Source organism: Octopus bimaculoides, chromosome 8, assembly GCF_001194135.2.
Source record: "Octopus bimaculoides isolate UCB-OBI-ISO-001 chromosome 8, ASM119413v2, whole genome shotgun sequence".
NCBI classification, from domain to species: Eukaryota; Metazoa; Mollusca; class Cephalopoda; order Octopoda; family Octopodidae; genus Octopus; species Octopus bimaculoides.
Window position 1 is genome coordinate 27,548,092 of NC_068988.1, and position 16,180 is coordinate 27,564,271.

The 16,180-nt window shown below is 35.2% G+C and overlaps 1 protein-coding gene across 2 annotated transcripts in view; it reads left to right on the forward strand.

The window, feature by feature from the left end:
* The window catches only part of LOC106880872 (E3 ubiquitin-protein ligase RNF38), a 269,382-nt gene that overhangs the window by 153,913 nt on the left and 99,289 nt on the right, over positions 1-16,180 (forward strand). For both annotated transcript variants that reach the window (XM_052969997.1, XM_052969998.1), the window contains one exon: positions 8,936-9,129. In XM_052969997.1, coding sequence (XP_052825957.1) covers positions 8,936-9,129 — 194 coding nt within the window. The remainder of the gene's footprint in view (positions 1-8,935; positions 9,130-16,180) is intronic.

Below are 16,180 nucleotides of genomic sequence, written 5' to 3' on the forward strand. Positions count from 1 at the left end.
TCTAAGAATGTTGTCATGAATAGTTTATTTTTCTCTTTTTATTTTTTGGTGGATGGTTTTCCCTTCAATGCTGTCATTAGCTTTACACTTGTGGAAAGTTGTCAAAGCAAAATGATATAATTTCAGATAGTGCTTTTGAAGGATTTCTTCAAATCTTGCAACAAGATCTTCTAATTCTCTCTTTCTGCATCAGTTGTGAGGTATCATCCATAATACGCACGTATATTGATATTTGTATATGAACACAGTGAAGTGTACATTAAGATTTTTCTTGCCCTGTTATACTTCATTTTTTTTTTTCCATTCAAATGCCTAGCAACCTAAATTTAGGACACTGACATCTGTGCATATATTAAACCAATGTGAACGATTTATCAATAAATATTGAATGCTTTTTACATTGGAATCTACATGAGAGTAATAAATTAAAACTGATAGATAGACAAATAATTACTTGAGAGAAAAAAAAGCGAGATGCATAAATTAAAAAGTTCAGTCATTTTGCTTAACCCTCTGATTACCATATTTCTGTTGAAAAACACTTCCTTTGTTTTAATTAATTTTGGAAATAATGAAGAATTTAGTAAAATAACTTCATCATTATAAAGCTGGCATTTGAAACATCAATTAATATGAAATTCTGATAAACGGTTTTAATTTACATCACTTTAACCCTTTAGAATTTTTATTATTCTGTCAAATGTAATGCTTATTTATTCATATTGTTTTCAATCAATCATGCATTATCTTGTAGCTTTGAAATTTCGATTATGGGATTGTTTACTTTTAGCATGACATTGTAGGGTAGGTGTGAAAGGCAGGATTTGGCCAGTTTGAGCATAAAACAAACAGAATATTTTGGCTGGATATAGCCAGTTTAAATGCTAAAGGGTTAAAACAGGAAATTTGATCAAAGAACCAGGTGAGATCTCAGGCAGTTTGGTACCAAAAGTTAACATGGTGAAATGGCAGAATCATGAGAATGTTAGACAAAGTACCTATGCTCTTTAGTTAGAGCCTTTTACATTCTGAACCTGCTGAAACGAACTTTGTTTGTTGTACTTTTGATATCAATAAATTAACACATTAGTAAGTGAAGTACTGAGCTCAATTTAATATTCCTCTGAAGCATCCTGGATGTCAATAGAACCATAATACAAAACTAAGATTAAAGTTCCTACAAAGAAACATATAAGCGCAGGAGTGGTTGTGTGGTAAGAAGTTTGCTTCCCCCAACCACATGATTCCAGGCTCAGTCCCATTGTATGACACCTTGGGCAAGCGTCTTCTACTACAGCCTTGGATCGACCAAAGCCTTGTGAGTGGGTTTGGTAAATGAAAACTGAAAGAAGCCCATTGTATGTGTGTGTGTTTTTGTGTCTATATTTGTCCTCTACCAATGCTTGACAGCTGGTGTTGGTGTGTTTACATCCCTGTATCTTAGTGGTTCAAATGAGACTGATAGTATAAAAACTGGGGTTGATTCACTCAACTAAAATTCCTCAAGACTGTGCCCCAGCATGGCCACAGTCTAATGACTGAAACAAAAGATAAATGAGTATGAGAGTCACAAGCTACAGTGTTTATATTTTCTTTATAGGCTTTGCTATAAAAATCTATAGAAGTTGTTTGTTGAGTGTTTTCTATTAAAGCACATTATTTTATGACAATTGTCACTATTGGGCTTTATAGAGATTGAAAAGGATGAGAAGCATGAGAGAGTTGAGCAATAATGTTATGACCTAATAAAAGATATGCATAGACACAATCTTTATTGTTATTATTATTATTATTATTTTGGTGGAGGAAAGGAAATGCCTACAGCAAAATAATAGTAAAAAATATTTTGAAAATGAGAGTAAGGTGAATCTAGCAACCCACTGTGGCTATGGTGGTGATGGACATAGACAAAAATTCAGAATAATTTTCATTTGTGAATGAATAAGTAGTGATACTAACATCTGTTACGCAAATATATATATATATATCGTCATCATCATCGTTTAACGGCTGTTTTCCATGCTGGCATGGATTGGACAGTTTGACTGAGGTCTGGAGACCCAGCGGCTGCACCAGGCTCCAATCTGATCTGGCAGTGTTTCTACAGCTGGATGTCCTTCCTAACGCCAACCACTCTGAGAGTGTAGTGGGTGCTTTTTTATGTGCCACCGGATTGAGGGCCAGTCAAGGGTGTCCTGGCATTGGCCACATTCGGATGGCGCTTTTTATATGCCACCAACACACATATATACTCACACACATACACAGCAAACCAGCAAAGAAATAATTCTGATAGGAATTGAACTCAAACTTTTGGTATCTTAACAGACAGCATTGTCATGAACCTCCAAAGCTATAATTAGCAACCAATATCGGTTAACTCTTTGACATTCAGATTACTCTTGTCAAATATAATGCTTATTAATTCATATTGTTTTTAATTAATCATAGCTTATTTTGTAGCTTCAAGATTTCAATGATGTGATCATGTATTTTTAGAATGACATTGTATGGTAGGTGTGAGGGGCGAGATCTGGCTGGTTTGAACATAAAATAGGTATAGATGTGATTGATTTAAACGCTAAAAGGTTAACAGGCTGGTTTGCTACAATTCCTATAAAATATCAGCTTGTTGGTTGAGAAACTTGACATGTCTTACCTGCAGTCTTCATATTTCAGTAAAAATATTTTCCTTTTACATTCAGACATTTCAACTACAGATAAAGCAGTGTGCATGTGACAGGAAGTAATTCACATTATTGCTTAGGGAGTATGGTGCAATTGAATGCAGAGACCTAGTCCTTGGTTGCTACAGCAGTTCTAAGAATAATAATTTCGCAACATACTATCAAACAGTGCAACATAAATGACTGATATACAGATATCGCTGACCTAATTTTTATATTATCTCAGCCTCGTATCACACTCTGTTTCCTGAGATTATCAGCGAAAAAGATAATAGTTATTTTTATGAACTGTTCGGGGCTAAAAATACACACACACGCATACATATGGCTATGTGTTAAGAAGTTTCCTTCCCAACCACATGGTTCTGAGTTCAGTCTCTCTGCATGACACCTTAGGCAAGTATCTTCTATAGCCCCAGGCTGACCAGAGCCTTTTGAATGGATTTGGTAGATGGAAACTGAAAGTAGCCCATCATGTATATATACGTATATGTCTCTCTGTGTCTCACGGTTTCAGCCAGGTTGGTAACGAAAGGGTTAAAGGTAAATAAGAATATCAATAATAAAATTGAGAATTGAACTTTCATTCTCTTACATTTTTACCATTTTTTTTTCTTTTTTTAATCATTGTACTGTGGCCACACTGGAGCACTGCCTTAAAGGGCATCAACAAATCAACTCAGACCACACATACACGCAACAGTTTCTGTCTCACTCGGCATTAGTTAGCCCTGGGCTATAGTGCTGCACAGTGAGACTGAACTCAAAACCATGGAGATGCAAAGCAAGTTTCTTAACCACACAGCCATGTCTGTGACCATTCTTAGCAAATATTTTGTTATAAATCTTTTGAGATAATCCTGTACATATGTGTGCATTGTGTTCTCAACTCAATATCTAGTTTTCCTTTTAAATTATGTAAAACCCTAATGAATGAAAGCATTATGCTGAATTGTACTTTTTCTTCACTTCTAATCCTTCGGATTTACTTAAAGTTTTTGATAATTTTTCTTTCCTGCAACCAGAACATTATTCTATGTGCTGTAGAAGTTCCCATTGTTGTTGTTGTTGTCGTCAATGCTGTCCATTCTCGACTAAGTGGTAGTGCATGAAATGTCAATCCTAGTTTCTTACTGTCATGACTTTTAGCGTCCAAATGTGATGTGTGATATTCCTCTGTCAACTGAGTGCCAGGAGATTGCCGATGACAAGAAGTGACTTCTTCCTGAGATGGTATTCCCTGCTGTTTTCTCTTTTGTTGCTGAAAGACAGTTCTCTTTGTGCTTTTTTTTTTCTCATCCTTTGTTTCCTTGCGATGTACTTTCATTTTTTTTACTTTCTTTTTTTTGAGCATCACTTCAGGTGTGCATTGTGTAAATAGTAATCACATCTAGAAGAGAGAACCTTAATTCATTCATTGTTGGATTGATAGAAAAAAAATTATTTTAAAAACTAATAAAAATGCTCTGCTTCATCTTTTTTGCAATTTTCATTTTTATTATTATTTTCTTCCATTCTGATTTACCCCAAGCTATATCAGTTCACTTCTTTCTCAAACATCTTTTCTCTATCATGCAAAACTTTCATTTTTTTTATACACTGTACTTCTCTTTCTCTCTCTCTCTCCTCCTCTCTCTCCCTCCTTCTCTCCCTCTCCTTTCTTTTGTAACTAGAATATTCCTAGCTGTCCTACATCAGAATCAATTTACATGTTGGTGAGTCAGAAATTATACATTTTAAGATGTTCCATTTTAGCATGATAACTTAACATATTCTTTAAATTTGAAACAATTTCACCATTGAGAAAAAAAAAAATTTTTTTCAATTTCAATATTATAAATTCTATTTTTACTAATGACTGTGCTATAAAAAATTTTTTACACTTTTGCATACAAGGTACTACTTCAGATTTTTAGCCTTTGAGATTACATTTAATAATTTTACTAATACTTGTGATTTTCACAAATGCTAGGCTTTAATAAAGTGAAAAATGAGCACCCAACACATTAGCAGCTAACACATCAGAATACAGCAGAATATTTTCACCTATAATGGATTAAGAATAATTAGTATGCATTGTAGAATCAATACTCACCAATATGTTCTGTTAGTATCATACCAATTATCAGCATCCATACTTGGCTTCAAAGTTGCCTTCCAACCATTTCATGGGTTTTAATATTTTTCTAATATAGTTCTGCTGTGTTAAGTATTTCGACTGAGTATCTCCTCCAAAGGTGATACAATGGCTGGTGCCTTGAATCAAAGAATAACATAGCAGCTGGTATCATGATTAGGAAAGAAAAACTTCAAATACTTTGATGGAAAAGCCAAGAAATATAATTTTGTTTTTTCTCATCATCATCATTATTATCATAATTTGTTTTATTTCTTTAAAAGATATCAATTTTTTTAATATTTATTCTTCTTTATGCATTGTAACCCGCAGGGATATTTATTAAATTAGAAAAAAAATTATCTGTTGCATTTAAAATACACGTATCTATGTGAATTTTTACAAGTTTTGAATGTACATTTTTAATGCAATTTCTATGTAGTAAGATAAATTTGTCAAAATCAATAGTGAAAATGATTAGGAAAAATTTTGTATGAGTTCCATATGATATACTTGTTTTTGTCTTTGGAATATATTTTCCAAATTTAAATTGTTTTTGCAAATGATAGAATCTGTTGTCTTTGAAGAGAGGCCATCATCTAGGCGGTCCTTTCGCTTATATCAATGATGGTGGATCTGAGACATACATGTTAGTAGTGGTTACATACTGGCCTGAGTTGGATGATTTGACAAGGATCTGAGGTTGGATGATTTGACAAGAACTGCATCATGCTCCAGTGTCTGCTTTGGCATGGTTTCTATGGCTGAATGCCCTTCATATTGCCAACCAATTTGCAGAGTATATTGGGTGGTTTTTTCATGCTACCAGCACTATTGAGGTTACCATGCAGCTTGCAAGACTACAAAACCCAAGAGGTGGGTGTCCACATGTTAGATGGGGATTAAGGTATGAGAGAAGAGGTTGAGGTAGAGGTACATAGCCACTCACATTTAGGAGAGAGAGTGAGAATGAATTGGTGTATCTGCTAGGAGATAAACAATAGCGATGAGGTGTCCAGCTGACACCACAGGGTAAGAGGTGAGTAGTAGTGAATGGAGACAGAGAAGCTAGGAGTTTATCAATAAACAATTACCTAAAACTAAAATTCATAAGAGGTAGAAAAATGAATGAAATAAGAAACAAAGAACACTTCTAATAATGCATTGTTAGCTTTCTTTACTTCTCATTTCATTCATTTCTTTACTTCTGCACTACACAATGCTTCAAGTGAATTACGTTCTTGTAGAATTCATGTGTATATGTATGTGTGAATGGGAATTTGAGTGTTTTTGTGTCTCTTTTGTCTTGGCATAAGCATGATTGTTGTAAATGAGCGTCATTCATTTCCAGTATTCCATGAAAAGATGTCTGGTCATGGGGAAATATTACATTGCTCGGAAAATCTGCCTCAATAGATTCTGTCCAACCCATGCAGGCATGAAAAAGTAGATGTTAAAAGGATGATGTTAATGATAATATGTAAATGACTGTTAAAGAAATTTAAATTTTCAAGACACTAAGCTAAAATACTTTGCCATCACTGGCCGATATTAATTTCCTCTTCTTGCATTGTTTAAAATTTTTTTATACTGAATCTTAACATTGTAAGACAGAATATTGTTGCCGAGCATAATGTATATTTATGTATTACTAAGTTGGCACTTTCTACAGATAACTTTATTCTATAGATTTAGTGTTCAAGTTTTATTGAATGTAATTGCACAATCTTACATATTTTATATTATACCAGCAACAGAAGAAGAAACAGCATGTATGTAACTGAGTTGCTGTAATGTATTATTGACTGAAAGTTTCCTAATTAGTCAAGTTGGTCTACAGATGTGGACATGAATATTTATGTTGCACCATCTCCGTCTCAGATATATTAGAGCTCTAGTACAGGTACCATTCAGGCCTTGTCAGCAAGACACATCATCATCATCTTCATCACAAGCTCTCAATATATGAATCTGACTTTTTCCCTCTTCCTTAACTCTTCTAATAGCCTCAGTCACTGTAGAAACAGGTGTAGGGTTATAGTGAACTGTGTATCCACCGCTATCAAGGAATTTTGCTAGTATTGAACTCTCTATTGACTCAGCCATCTTTTAATTACACCTAGCAGGTATTTCATCTATTTATGATCTATTGTTTGAGGTGCAATTTTAGCAAGGTTATACTTGTGAGATTGCCAAGAGAGATTACCAGAGATTGTTAGGTTTAGCATTTGTACAGCTTGTGGGAGTTTTAGCTGTGTGTTGTTCAAGAATAATGTAGCTGTAGTGATGAATGAACATGTGACCCTTGATATGTATAGGGATTCGGTCACTGATTTCTTTGCAGACACCAAATCGACACATTCCCATTGGGGGACGTTTTGGAAGGTCTCTGTTCACCCAAGCATATAGACACCACCTGTATGGGAAAAGGTTTTGTGGAGTGAAGTGTATTATCATCTTCACAGGAGCGTGCATGGGAAGAAATGATAGTTGAAAGGTTACGTACAGAAGGAAGAGTGTGAAGGACATTAATCAAAGCCCGAGAGTACAAGACTTGAAGGGTTGTTTGTCAGTGGTTTCCCAATCATTGAGATGACCTTTGTTTGGTTGTGATGCAGAAGTGTGAGTGTGTGTATGTGTGTGTGGCAATCTTCACCATCACAGATATGTGATTATTAATCTTGTATCACATGATTCGAAATGTTTATTATTAATCAAAATTAATTCTACTCTCGGAAATTGTATTAGACTCACCATTCTCATTAGCATTTTGCTTAAAGTGCATTTTTTTTTTACTGTTTTAAGTTTACTGCATATAATTCAATGTCTCTCTCTCTCTCTCTCTCCACCTCTTTCTTTTTTGTTAGTTAATATATTTTTTAAATTTTATCTTTTGTTGCAATTGTCAACATTAGAAATTATTTTAAAACTTTGCACGTTGATTTCATTTCTTGTTATTGTTGAGGAAGTTCCAATGTCATCATGGTGGTTAGTTAAAAATGTTTGAGGAGTTTACTCGAGGAGAATTTAGCAGCTAATTCAGCAGATCAAATAGAATCTCCTTCATTGGTTCAATTTTTATTTTCAGTTTTTTCTTTTCTTCCTTATTTCTCTTGGTACTACTTAGAAAAAGATGGATCCTGTGTATCACCTAAAGGGAAATATAATCACAAAATGCCAATGTCTAGAAATGTTTAGTTGAAGAGACAAGCAAGCTGCATGATACTAAACAAATAGTGTTCTGCTTGGATACAATTTCAAATGAAAGATACCCACTGGCATTAAAGGTTGATATCATTAATGGTACACTCATCGGTTCATTTGACCTTGAACTTAAAGCAGAACAAGTGAAAGATTTGAAATTGAAGTTGGCTATCATTAATTGCTTAAAACTATATAATCTAGACAGTTGGTTCACTGTTAAAAGATAGATGATGTTGGTCTTTATAGCAATAATAAAGTTAATGCAAATGATACGCATGTGTGTGTATAATTTAACATGATTTTATACTCATTTTTTTATATTTAACATAAAACTTTGGAATTCTCTGATGAAGTACAATTATCTTCTTTCAGTGGTCACAGATTGGTTGGCCTTTCACTTAACTGCTCTTGCTTCAACCTAGAAAAATGTAGATGCCCATGCTCATGCACACACACACAAACTATCCATCTGTATGTGTGTATTTATATCATCATAATGTCCATTTTCCATGCTGGTATGGTTTGGCTGGTTTGACAGGAGCTAGTCAGGTCGTGGGTTGCACCAGCTCCATTGTCTGTTCTGGTATGGTTTCTACAGCTGGATGCCCTTAATAACACCAGCCAGCACCAACACTTGTACTTTTTTTATGTGGCACCAGCACCAGGTTGGTCTGTTTAGTTCCCCTGTAACTTAGTGATTCAGCAAAAGAGACTGATAGAATAAGTGCCAAGCTTAAAAAACAAAAAAAATAGCCACTGGGGTCGAGTCATTTAATTAAAAGTTCTCCAAGGCAGTGCTCCAGCATGGCCACAGTCAAATGACTGAAACAAGTAAAAAGATTAAGACGATGGTGATGATGATAATCACAACTTTTGTTTTTACTTTCTGTTAAATGACTCATTTGCATTTTAATTTTTTATTTTACAGAGTGAAAGTCCTAGTAGAAAACGTCGTAAAACATCAAACACTGTTGATATAGAACTTAGAAATTCTCCTAGCCCCCCTCCATCTCGACCATGGGAAGTGAATAACGAAACAGTACGATTGGTGCGGCGTTGGAGTACCTCACATCAAAGAAGAAACTCTGCCGAAAACTGCATAACTCCTAAACCCAGACTTAGGTAAGTTCCATCTTTGTGTCTCAATAAAATTACCAAATTCTCTACATCTATCCGTGTGTGAGAAAATCATTTTAAACACTCCAGAAAGAAAGAAAAAAAATGATTGTCATAATTTTTTTTTTATTGTATTATTGATTAATTACCAACTACCTGTTACAGGTAACTTTTGTTTTATCTTCTCTTTTTTCCCACCTCTGAGGTCAATAAAATAAAGTGCTGGTCTAGTAGTGGAGTCATTGTGATAGATTAGCCTCTTTCTCCTTAAAAATGTGCTAGCTTTGTGCCAAAATTGGAAACAACTATTATTATTATTACTATTATTATTATTATTGAGTGGAAAAGCAGTGCATACCATCAAAGTGACACTGGGGTACAAATATAGAAAGCCCAATTTACCCATCATGACTACCCATCTGATAAGGGTACACCAGGCACATGCTTCACAACCATATGTGCATGACATATCTAGATAAACAGCACATGACTTTGCAGGTGGGGCCCAGTTAGAATTTTCTTCAGGTTGAGTAGCCCATCCTGCTCCAAAGGTCCCTGAATAAAGGTTGTCTAAGGATGTTGAAGAAAACGCCTACGTTTCCAGAGGTGAAATATTGAAACCCCAAAGAATTCCTCTCATCATGGCTATGATGTTCCCCCCATTACTTCTGCTCGTGATCAGAGATGGCACTTATCATCAGCCACCAAAGGACATGCTCAGCTGGTTATGGTCAAACAACTGACAAGCAAATCTGTGATACTATTATTATTATTATTATTAATGCAGCAAACTGGCAGAGTCATTAGCACACCAAGCAAAATGCTTAGCGGTATGTTGTCTGCTGCTACATTCCAAGTTCAAATTCCACCGAGGTGAACTTTGCCTTTCATTCTTTCAGGGTTGATAAATTAAGTACCAATAAAACACTGGGGCCAAAGTAATCGACTTACCCCACAAAAAAAAACTTCCAGGCATTGTACTTATAGTAAAAAAGGATGATTATTATCATTATTATTATTATTATTTTGTTCTGTTTTGGTTGAATATCAGAAGAGACTGCTGGGTTGGTATTTATCAAGCTGGATGGTTTCAGTAATATAGTCATTGTGTTTTTTGAAAAAACACTATTATTAATGCGTGTGATTAACAGGAAGTAGTTACTGGGATGTTTTATCTGTATATTTTTAATTGGTGTACAGCTTATCCTTGTTAATTAATTCTTGACAGGTGGTTGAAGTAAAATTGCATGACCAAACCAGTACTACTTAACTTTGTTCGGTCTCTAATTGAATGCACAACTTTTTTTCATTGCACTGACATCAAGGTTGGTGCTAACCCTAAGCTTATTAACTAAAGCTCTTGATTATCAAGTCGGCTGAATGTTGTCGTGTTGTTGCACCTTTCTTCCAACTGACCACTAGGAATAAAATCTAAAGTCTATTGCCAACTTGCACTAGCTTTTCTTATTCTCCTCTGTTTGCATTACAACTTAGCTTTATCACTATCAGTAGTGAAGGTGTGTGGCTTGGTGCTTTAGCTCATGATTGTAAAGTTGTGAGTTCGATTCCTGTCAGCACTTTCTGTCCTTGAGCAAGACACTTTATTTCACATTGGGCCTCATGGAAGCAAAGTGGCAGGAGTTCCTTTCAAGTGTTGGGCCTCACAGAGGCAAAGTGACTGAGTTCTTTTTGAGCGATGAGCATCATGGAGGAGGCAAAGTGGCAAAATATCTTTCGAGTGCTGGGCCTCACGGAGGCAAGATTGCTGAGTTCCTTTCAAGCAATGAGCCTCATGGAGGCAAAGTGGACGAGTTCCTTTCGGTGTCATGCAAATTGCACCTGTGCTGGTGGCATGCAAAGGCACCCATTACACTCTCAGAGTGGTTGGCATTAGGAAGGGCATCCAGCCATAGAAAACCATACCAAATCAGACTGGAGCCTGGCGCAGCCTGCTAGCCCAGTCAAACCGTCCAACCCATACCAGCATGGACAATGGACGACTCAGCTGATAAACATGAGATGTACCTGTAAATCAAAGGGTCAGCCTTATTGCATTCTGTGTCACACTGAATCTCTCTGACAACTACTCTAAGAGTACATGTGTCTGTGGAGTACTCAGCCACTTAAACATTAATTTCTTGAGTAGGCTGTTCCATTTCATGAGTAGGCTGTCATAACCAACAGAGTGCCACTTAAGATCACAATCTGAATAGGCTTTGCTACATACTGTCTCACCTTTACAAAATAATAAATTGAGACTGATCAATTACATATATCGAGTAAAAATCAACAAAAAAAAATGTGCAGTAACTTTGCTGTGGAGAGTGAAAAATCCAACTTTTTGGACAGAGTTGACAGGAGAGAGATTAATATCTCTCCTGTCAAGTTTTCTTTGATGAAGCACTTGGTTGGATTTTCCATTCCCCATAGCAAAGTCTTTCTGTTGATTTTACTATGTAAAACAAGTCTTGCTGAATCAGACCAACACCAGTCTCATTGGAGTCTGTGTGATCATATTAAATATATCCGGATGTGTTTCTCTGTGACGAGCCATGTGTATGTCAAAATTTTTCTTCCTAGAATGTTTCATTGTTGTAATGCCTTACTCACTAACTTGGTTTTTTTTTTTTTACTGAATACAATAGCTAAAGACACTGAATCACTGACTGATTTGTACGCAATTATCGTTTACTTGTTTCAGTCATTAGACTGTGGCCATGCTGGGGCACTACCTTGAAGAATTTTTAGTTGAACAAATTGACTCCAGTACTTGTTTTCTTAAGTTTGCTATTTATTCTATCAGTCTCTTTAACCAAACCACTAAGTTACAGGAACATAAATACACCACAGTAGTGTTTGTCCCCACAGCATCACTTGACAACCAATGTTGGTGGGTTTATGTCCCCGTAACTTAGTGGTTCAGCAAAAGTGACCGATAGAATAAGCACTAGGCTTACAAAGAATAAGTCCTGGGGTCGAGTTGTTCGACCAAAAGTGGTGCTCCAGCATGGCCACAGTCAAATAACTGAAACAAATAAAAGAATAAAATATAGAAAGGTAACAAAAAAAAACATGCATCCATAATTGTATCCTCCAAAAGCAATTCCCTGCCTTGAAAGAGGTAGGTGGGGGGGGGGGCTTAAAATAACACACTCCCTACCAAAATAATAGATGATACTTTTATATCTGGCTGGAAATATTTTCAAATTTTTATTTTCCTGAACAAAACATTCTTTTTTTTTTTTTTTTTTTTTTTTTTTTTTTTTTGCTTGTAATTTTATTTATATTTATTCTATTTTTGTTTATTTATTGTTAGAATCTTAAAATATTACAAAGATCATTAGCTAAACTACTTAGGTGTTGTATATTTTACTTTCCAATATCTTAATGTTTAAAACACACAGCTTTCATCAGTCTAGAGCCACTGTATCAGTGGTATCCATGGTAATGCCTTGTATAATCATTGATTTTGGTGTGAGTAGAGAGAAAGAGAGAAAACAAAAATATTGTGGACAGTAAAAGTTAGCTGTAATGTACCTAAGACAAGATAAATTTCATACATAATTCAAGAGTATTTTCATTTTCTTATTGTGATGAGTAGGTTTTAAGATGAAGGCTGTTGATGGACATAGGGTTATAATTTCACCATATCTTTTTGTATTTGTTTGTCTGTTGATAAACACATAAACAGTCTATTCAAGTCCTATCAAGTTAGCTTTCTGTTCTACTACCAGGATTCAGAAAATTAACACCTGTAATATCGTGAGTTGAGTAGATGAATTATACATATTTCTTTCTTGTAAAGAAGGAAACGCAGCTAAGAAAAACAAAATATTGCTGGCTTTTAATTAGTATTCTCTTTAGAAAGATTTCCTAACAACAACAACAACAACAAAAAACACCATGGGAGTTGCAGAATAAAATCTTGAGTTTTTATTTTATGCTACTCACCTGGTTAATCTGAAGAAGCTGCAAAATATTTCCAGGTACTCTTGGAGAAATTTTAAACTATCACATCTGCATTCAACTTTCAGTGATCTAGTTAAAGGTTATATAGTTACAGGGCTATATTTGCTATATTTTTATATTTGTAATTTTTTATATTGTAATTTACATATGGTTTTTCTTAGTTTAGGAAATGAATTAGATTACTTTGTTATAAAAAATTTGGAGATAATTTGGAAAACAACTTATATTTCTAGTTGTAGCTCAGAGTACAATTTGTGGTAATCTTATCCTCATCTTATAAACTAAATGTATGAATAAAAATCACACCCCCACCACCCACTCTTCTAAAACAGAAATGGTCATATAGCTTCTCATGGAGGTGCATGTCTTAGTGGTTAGGGTGTTGGACTCATGATCATAAGATTGTAGTTTTGATTCTTGGACCAGGTGATATGTTGTGTTCTTGAGCAAAACACTTCATTTCACATTGCTCGAGTCCACTCCACTGGTAAAAGTAAGCAAGTAATCCTGTGATGGACTGGTGTCTCAGCCAGGCAGGAATATATCATCATCATCATCATCATCATCATCATCATCGTTTAACGTCCGCTTTCCACGCTAGCATGGGTTTGGACATGCCAGAGAAACCAGGAAACTGGCCCTATACTCCTTACAGAGTAATGTGGACTAACCACCACCCATGTATCTTCTCTACGGCAAGAAATCTGTTCTGCTCTGACCCTTTTCTCTCATATTCTACCCCTTATTCTCCTAGCATAAAGCTCCCCACCCCCAAGGCTTGCATGCTGCTTTGTGACCTCACTAGTGCTGGCAGCACAAAAGAAGCACTTGGTACATGCTCTATTGTAAAGTGATTAGTGTTTGGAAGGGCATCCAGCCACTAAAAACTAAACCAAAGCAGACACTAGAGCACAGCACAGTCCTTGATCTCATCAGATCTTGTTAAACCATCCAATCCATGCCAACATGGACTACACACGTTAAATGATGATGATGATAAATCATCCTATGAAGTGTATTTGGTTATGAATTCAACTAATATCATTGGTAATATAAATACAAACTCTGGCTGTTGAAGTATTTGTATTTGAAAACAGAGGCCTCACGGATATCAATCATGGGGTGGAATGAGACAATTGGGAATGATTGCTTGAATGCTGAAGTGGGGGCACTTTTGGGTCTGCTGTATATAATGTGTTTTTTGTAGGCTCTCGGGGTGGCAAACGAAAGGGCTGCCCTGGGTAGCACACACTCTAGCTATGCTAGTGCTTACAGGTACATACAAGTAGAATAAGAGATATTACACGTACATACGTACAAACACAAGTTGATGTACACACCCATAAACAGAGAGAGAGAGAGAGAGAGAACAAAAGAAACATTAAAATGTCTGATGTCAAATGAGTCAGCATTGAATCAGTGATGCCAAATAGATGGCACCAAAACGTCTGTGCCAAAAACATCTCCTACCTACCAAGTAGGAATATGTTGCAAGAATCCTTTTTAAGTGGGGTTGAAGAAATTTCCTATCATTTGCCATATTTAAATATTTTTGAAGAATTTGCTTTAGCTTTAAGCAATTAATTCATGTTTATGCCAGGCTCGTTCATTAGAACAAGTTTATATGTATTTTAAACTTCGTTCAGATACAGAGAAGATATGATAATAATAAAAAGTAAAAAAAAAACCCCTTAAATGTATTTTCAATGTGTTTTTAATTTTAGATAGAATTAATATATTGAAAATCATTCTGGGTTTCTTTTTTCCTTTGTTTGTTGCTATCCAACATTTAAGAAGATAGATGTATATTGAAATTATTTTTCAATAATGTACTTTTACCAGGAAAGACATTATAAACTGGTAGTTTTTAGTCAGCTTTTGTCAAGTAAATATGTTACAGGAACAGCTGTTTGAACACTTGGGCTGAAGCCAAAATTTCAACATAAAGAATTTGATTAAGACTTTTCACCATTTATTTCCATATGCTACTGTAACTTTATTAATTCAAAAGGGATAAAATTTGACCCTAAGCTTGATTTTAAATCAGAAATGCAAGCGATCAAACAGCTCATTAAATCATAGATTTTAATTGAGTATTCCAATACTTTTTCCAGGCAATGTTATATTAAAATTGGGAATGGATAGGATAAGAAAGCAAGATAATACATAGCAGTGAGTGGTGGATAAAATCCAACGTAAATGTTTAGAAACATATTCCTATTTTGAAATTGGCAATTATCTGAAATTTCTAAAGCCCCTTACCCTGAAATTTAAGACATTAATAACTGTACTGTGCTTATATCTTCACAAGTGCTTTAAAACATTTCAAACTAATTAAGAATTTCAACATTATCAACACATTTCTAGAAGGCACTGCTAACAGCAGCCAGTTGGTGTGCATATATATATTCAATACAGAGAACAACTACTACTACTACTACTACTACTACTACTACTACTACTACTACTACTACTACTACTACTACTTAGGTTGTTTACAAACCAGTTTCTCTGTTCTATTGACCAACTCTCCTTCATTTCCTATGGTTCACAGTCTGTCTGATCAATGCACACATTTCAGCGACCGTAATAACAATGAACACAATAACATTTTTCAGAATACTCTATAGTGACAGAATATGTTACAACACCCTTGAGTAACAGATGTGCTTGTTTTCATGATAGTCTATTGCAAACGTCAACTACCGTGTCACAATATATTGAGCCATGTATGGTTTTGTAAGTGTGTCATAATTTCAGGAGGTAAGTAAAAATTAAAAAAAAAAAAGAAGTGAATATTTTAAAATATTTTTGTTTTAAAAGCTCCCACTAAAGTGCAAATGAATTTCTTTGCTGCAAAGTACAATGTATGTATGTGTGTGTTTGTGTGTGTGACTGTCTTATGCAGGCTCTGTCTACTAAATTGAGTGGCTGTGTGGTAAGTAGCTTGCTTACCAACCACATGATTCCAGGTTCAGTCCCACTGCGTGGGACCTTGGGCAAATGTCTTCTGCTATAGCCTCGGTCCGACCAAAGCCTTGTGAGTGGATTTGGTAGACGGGAACTGAAAGAAGCTCATTGTATATAT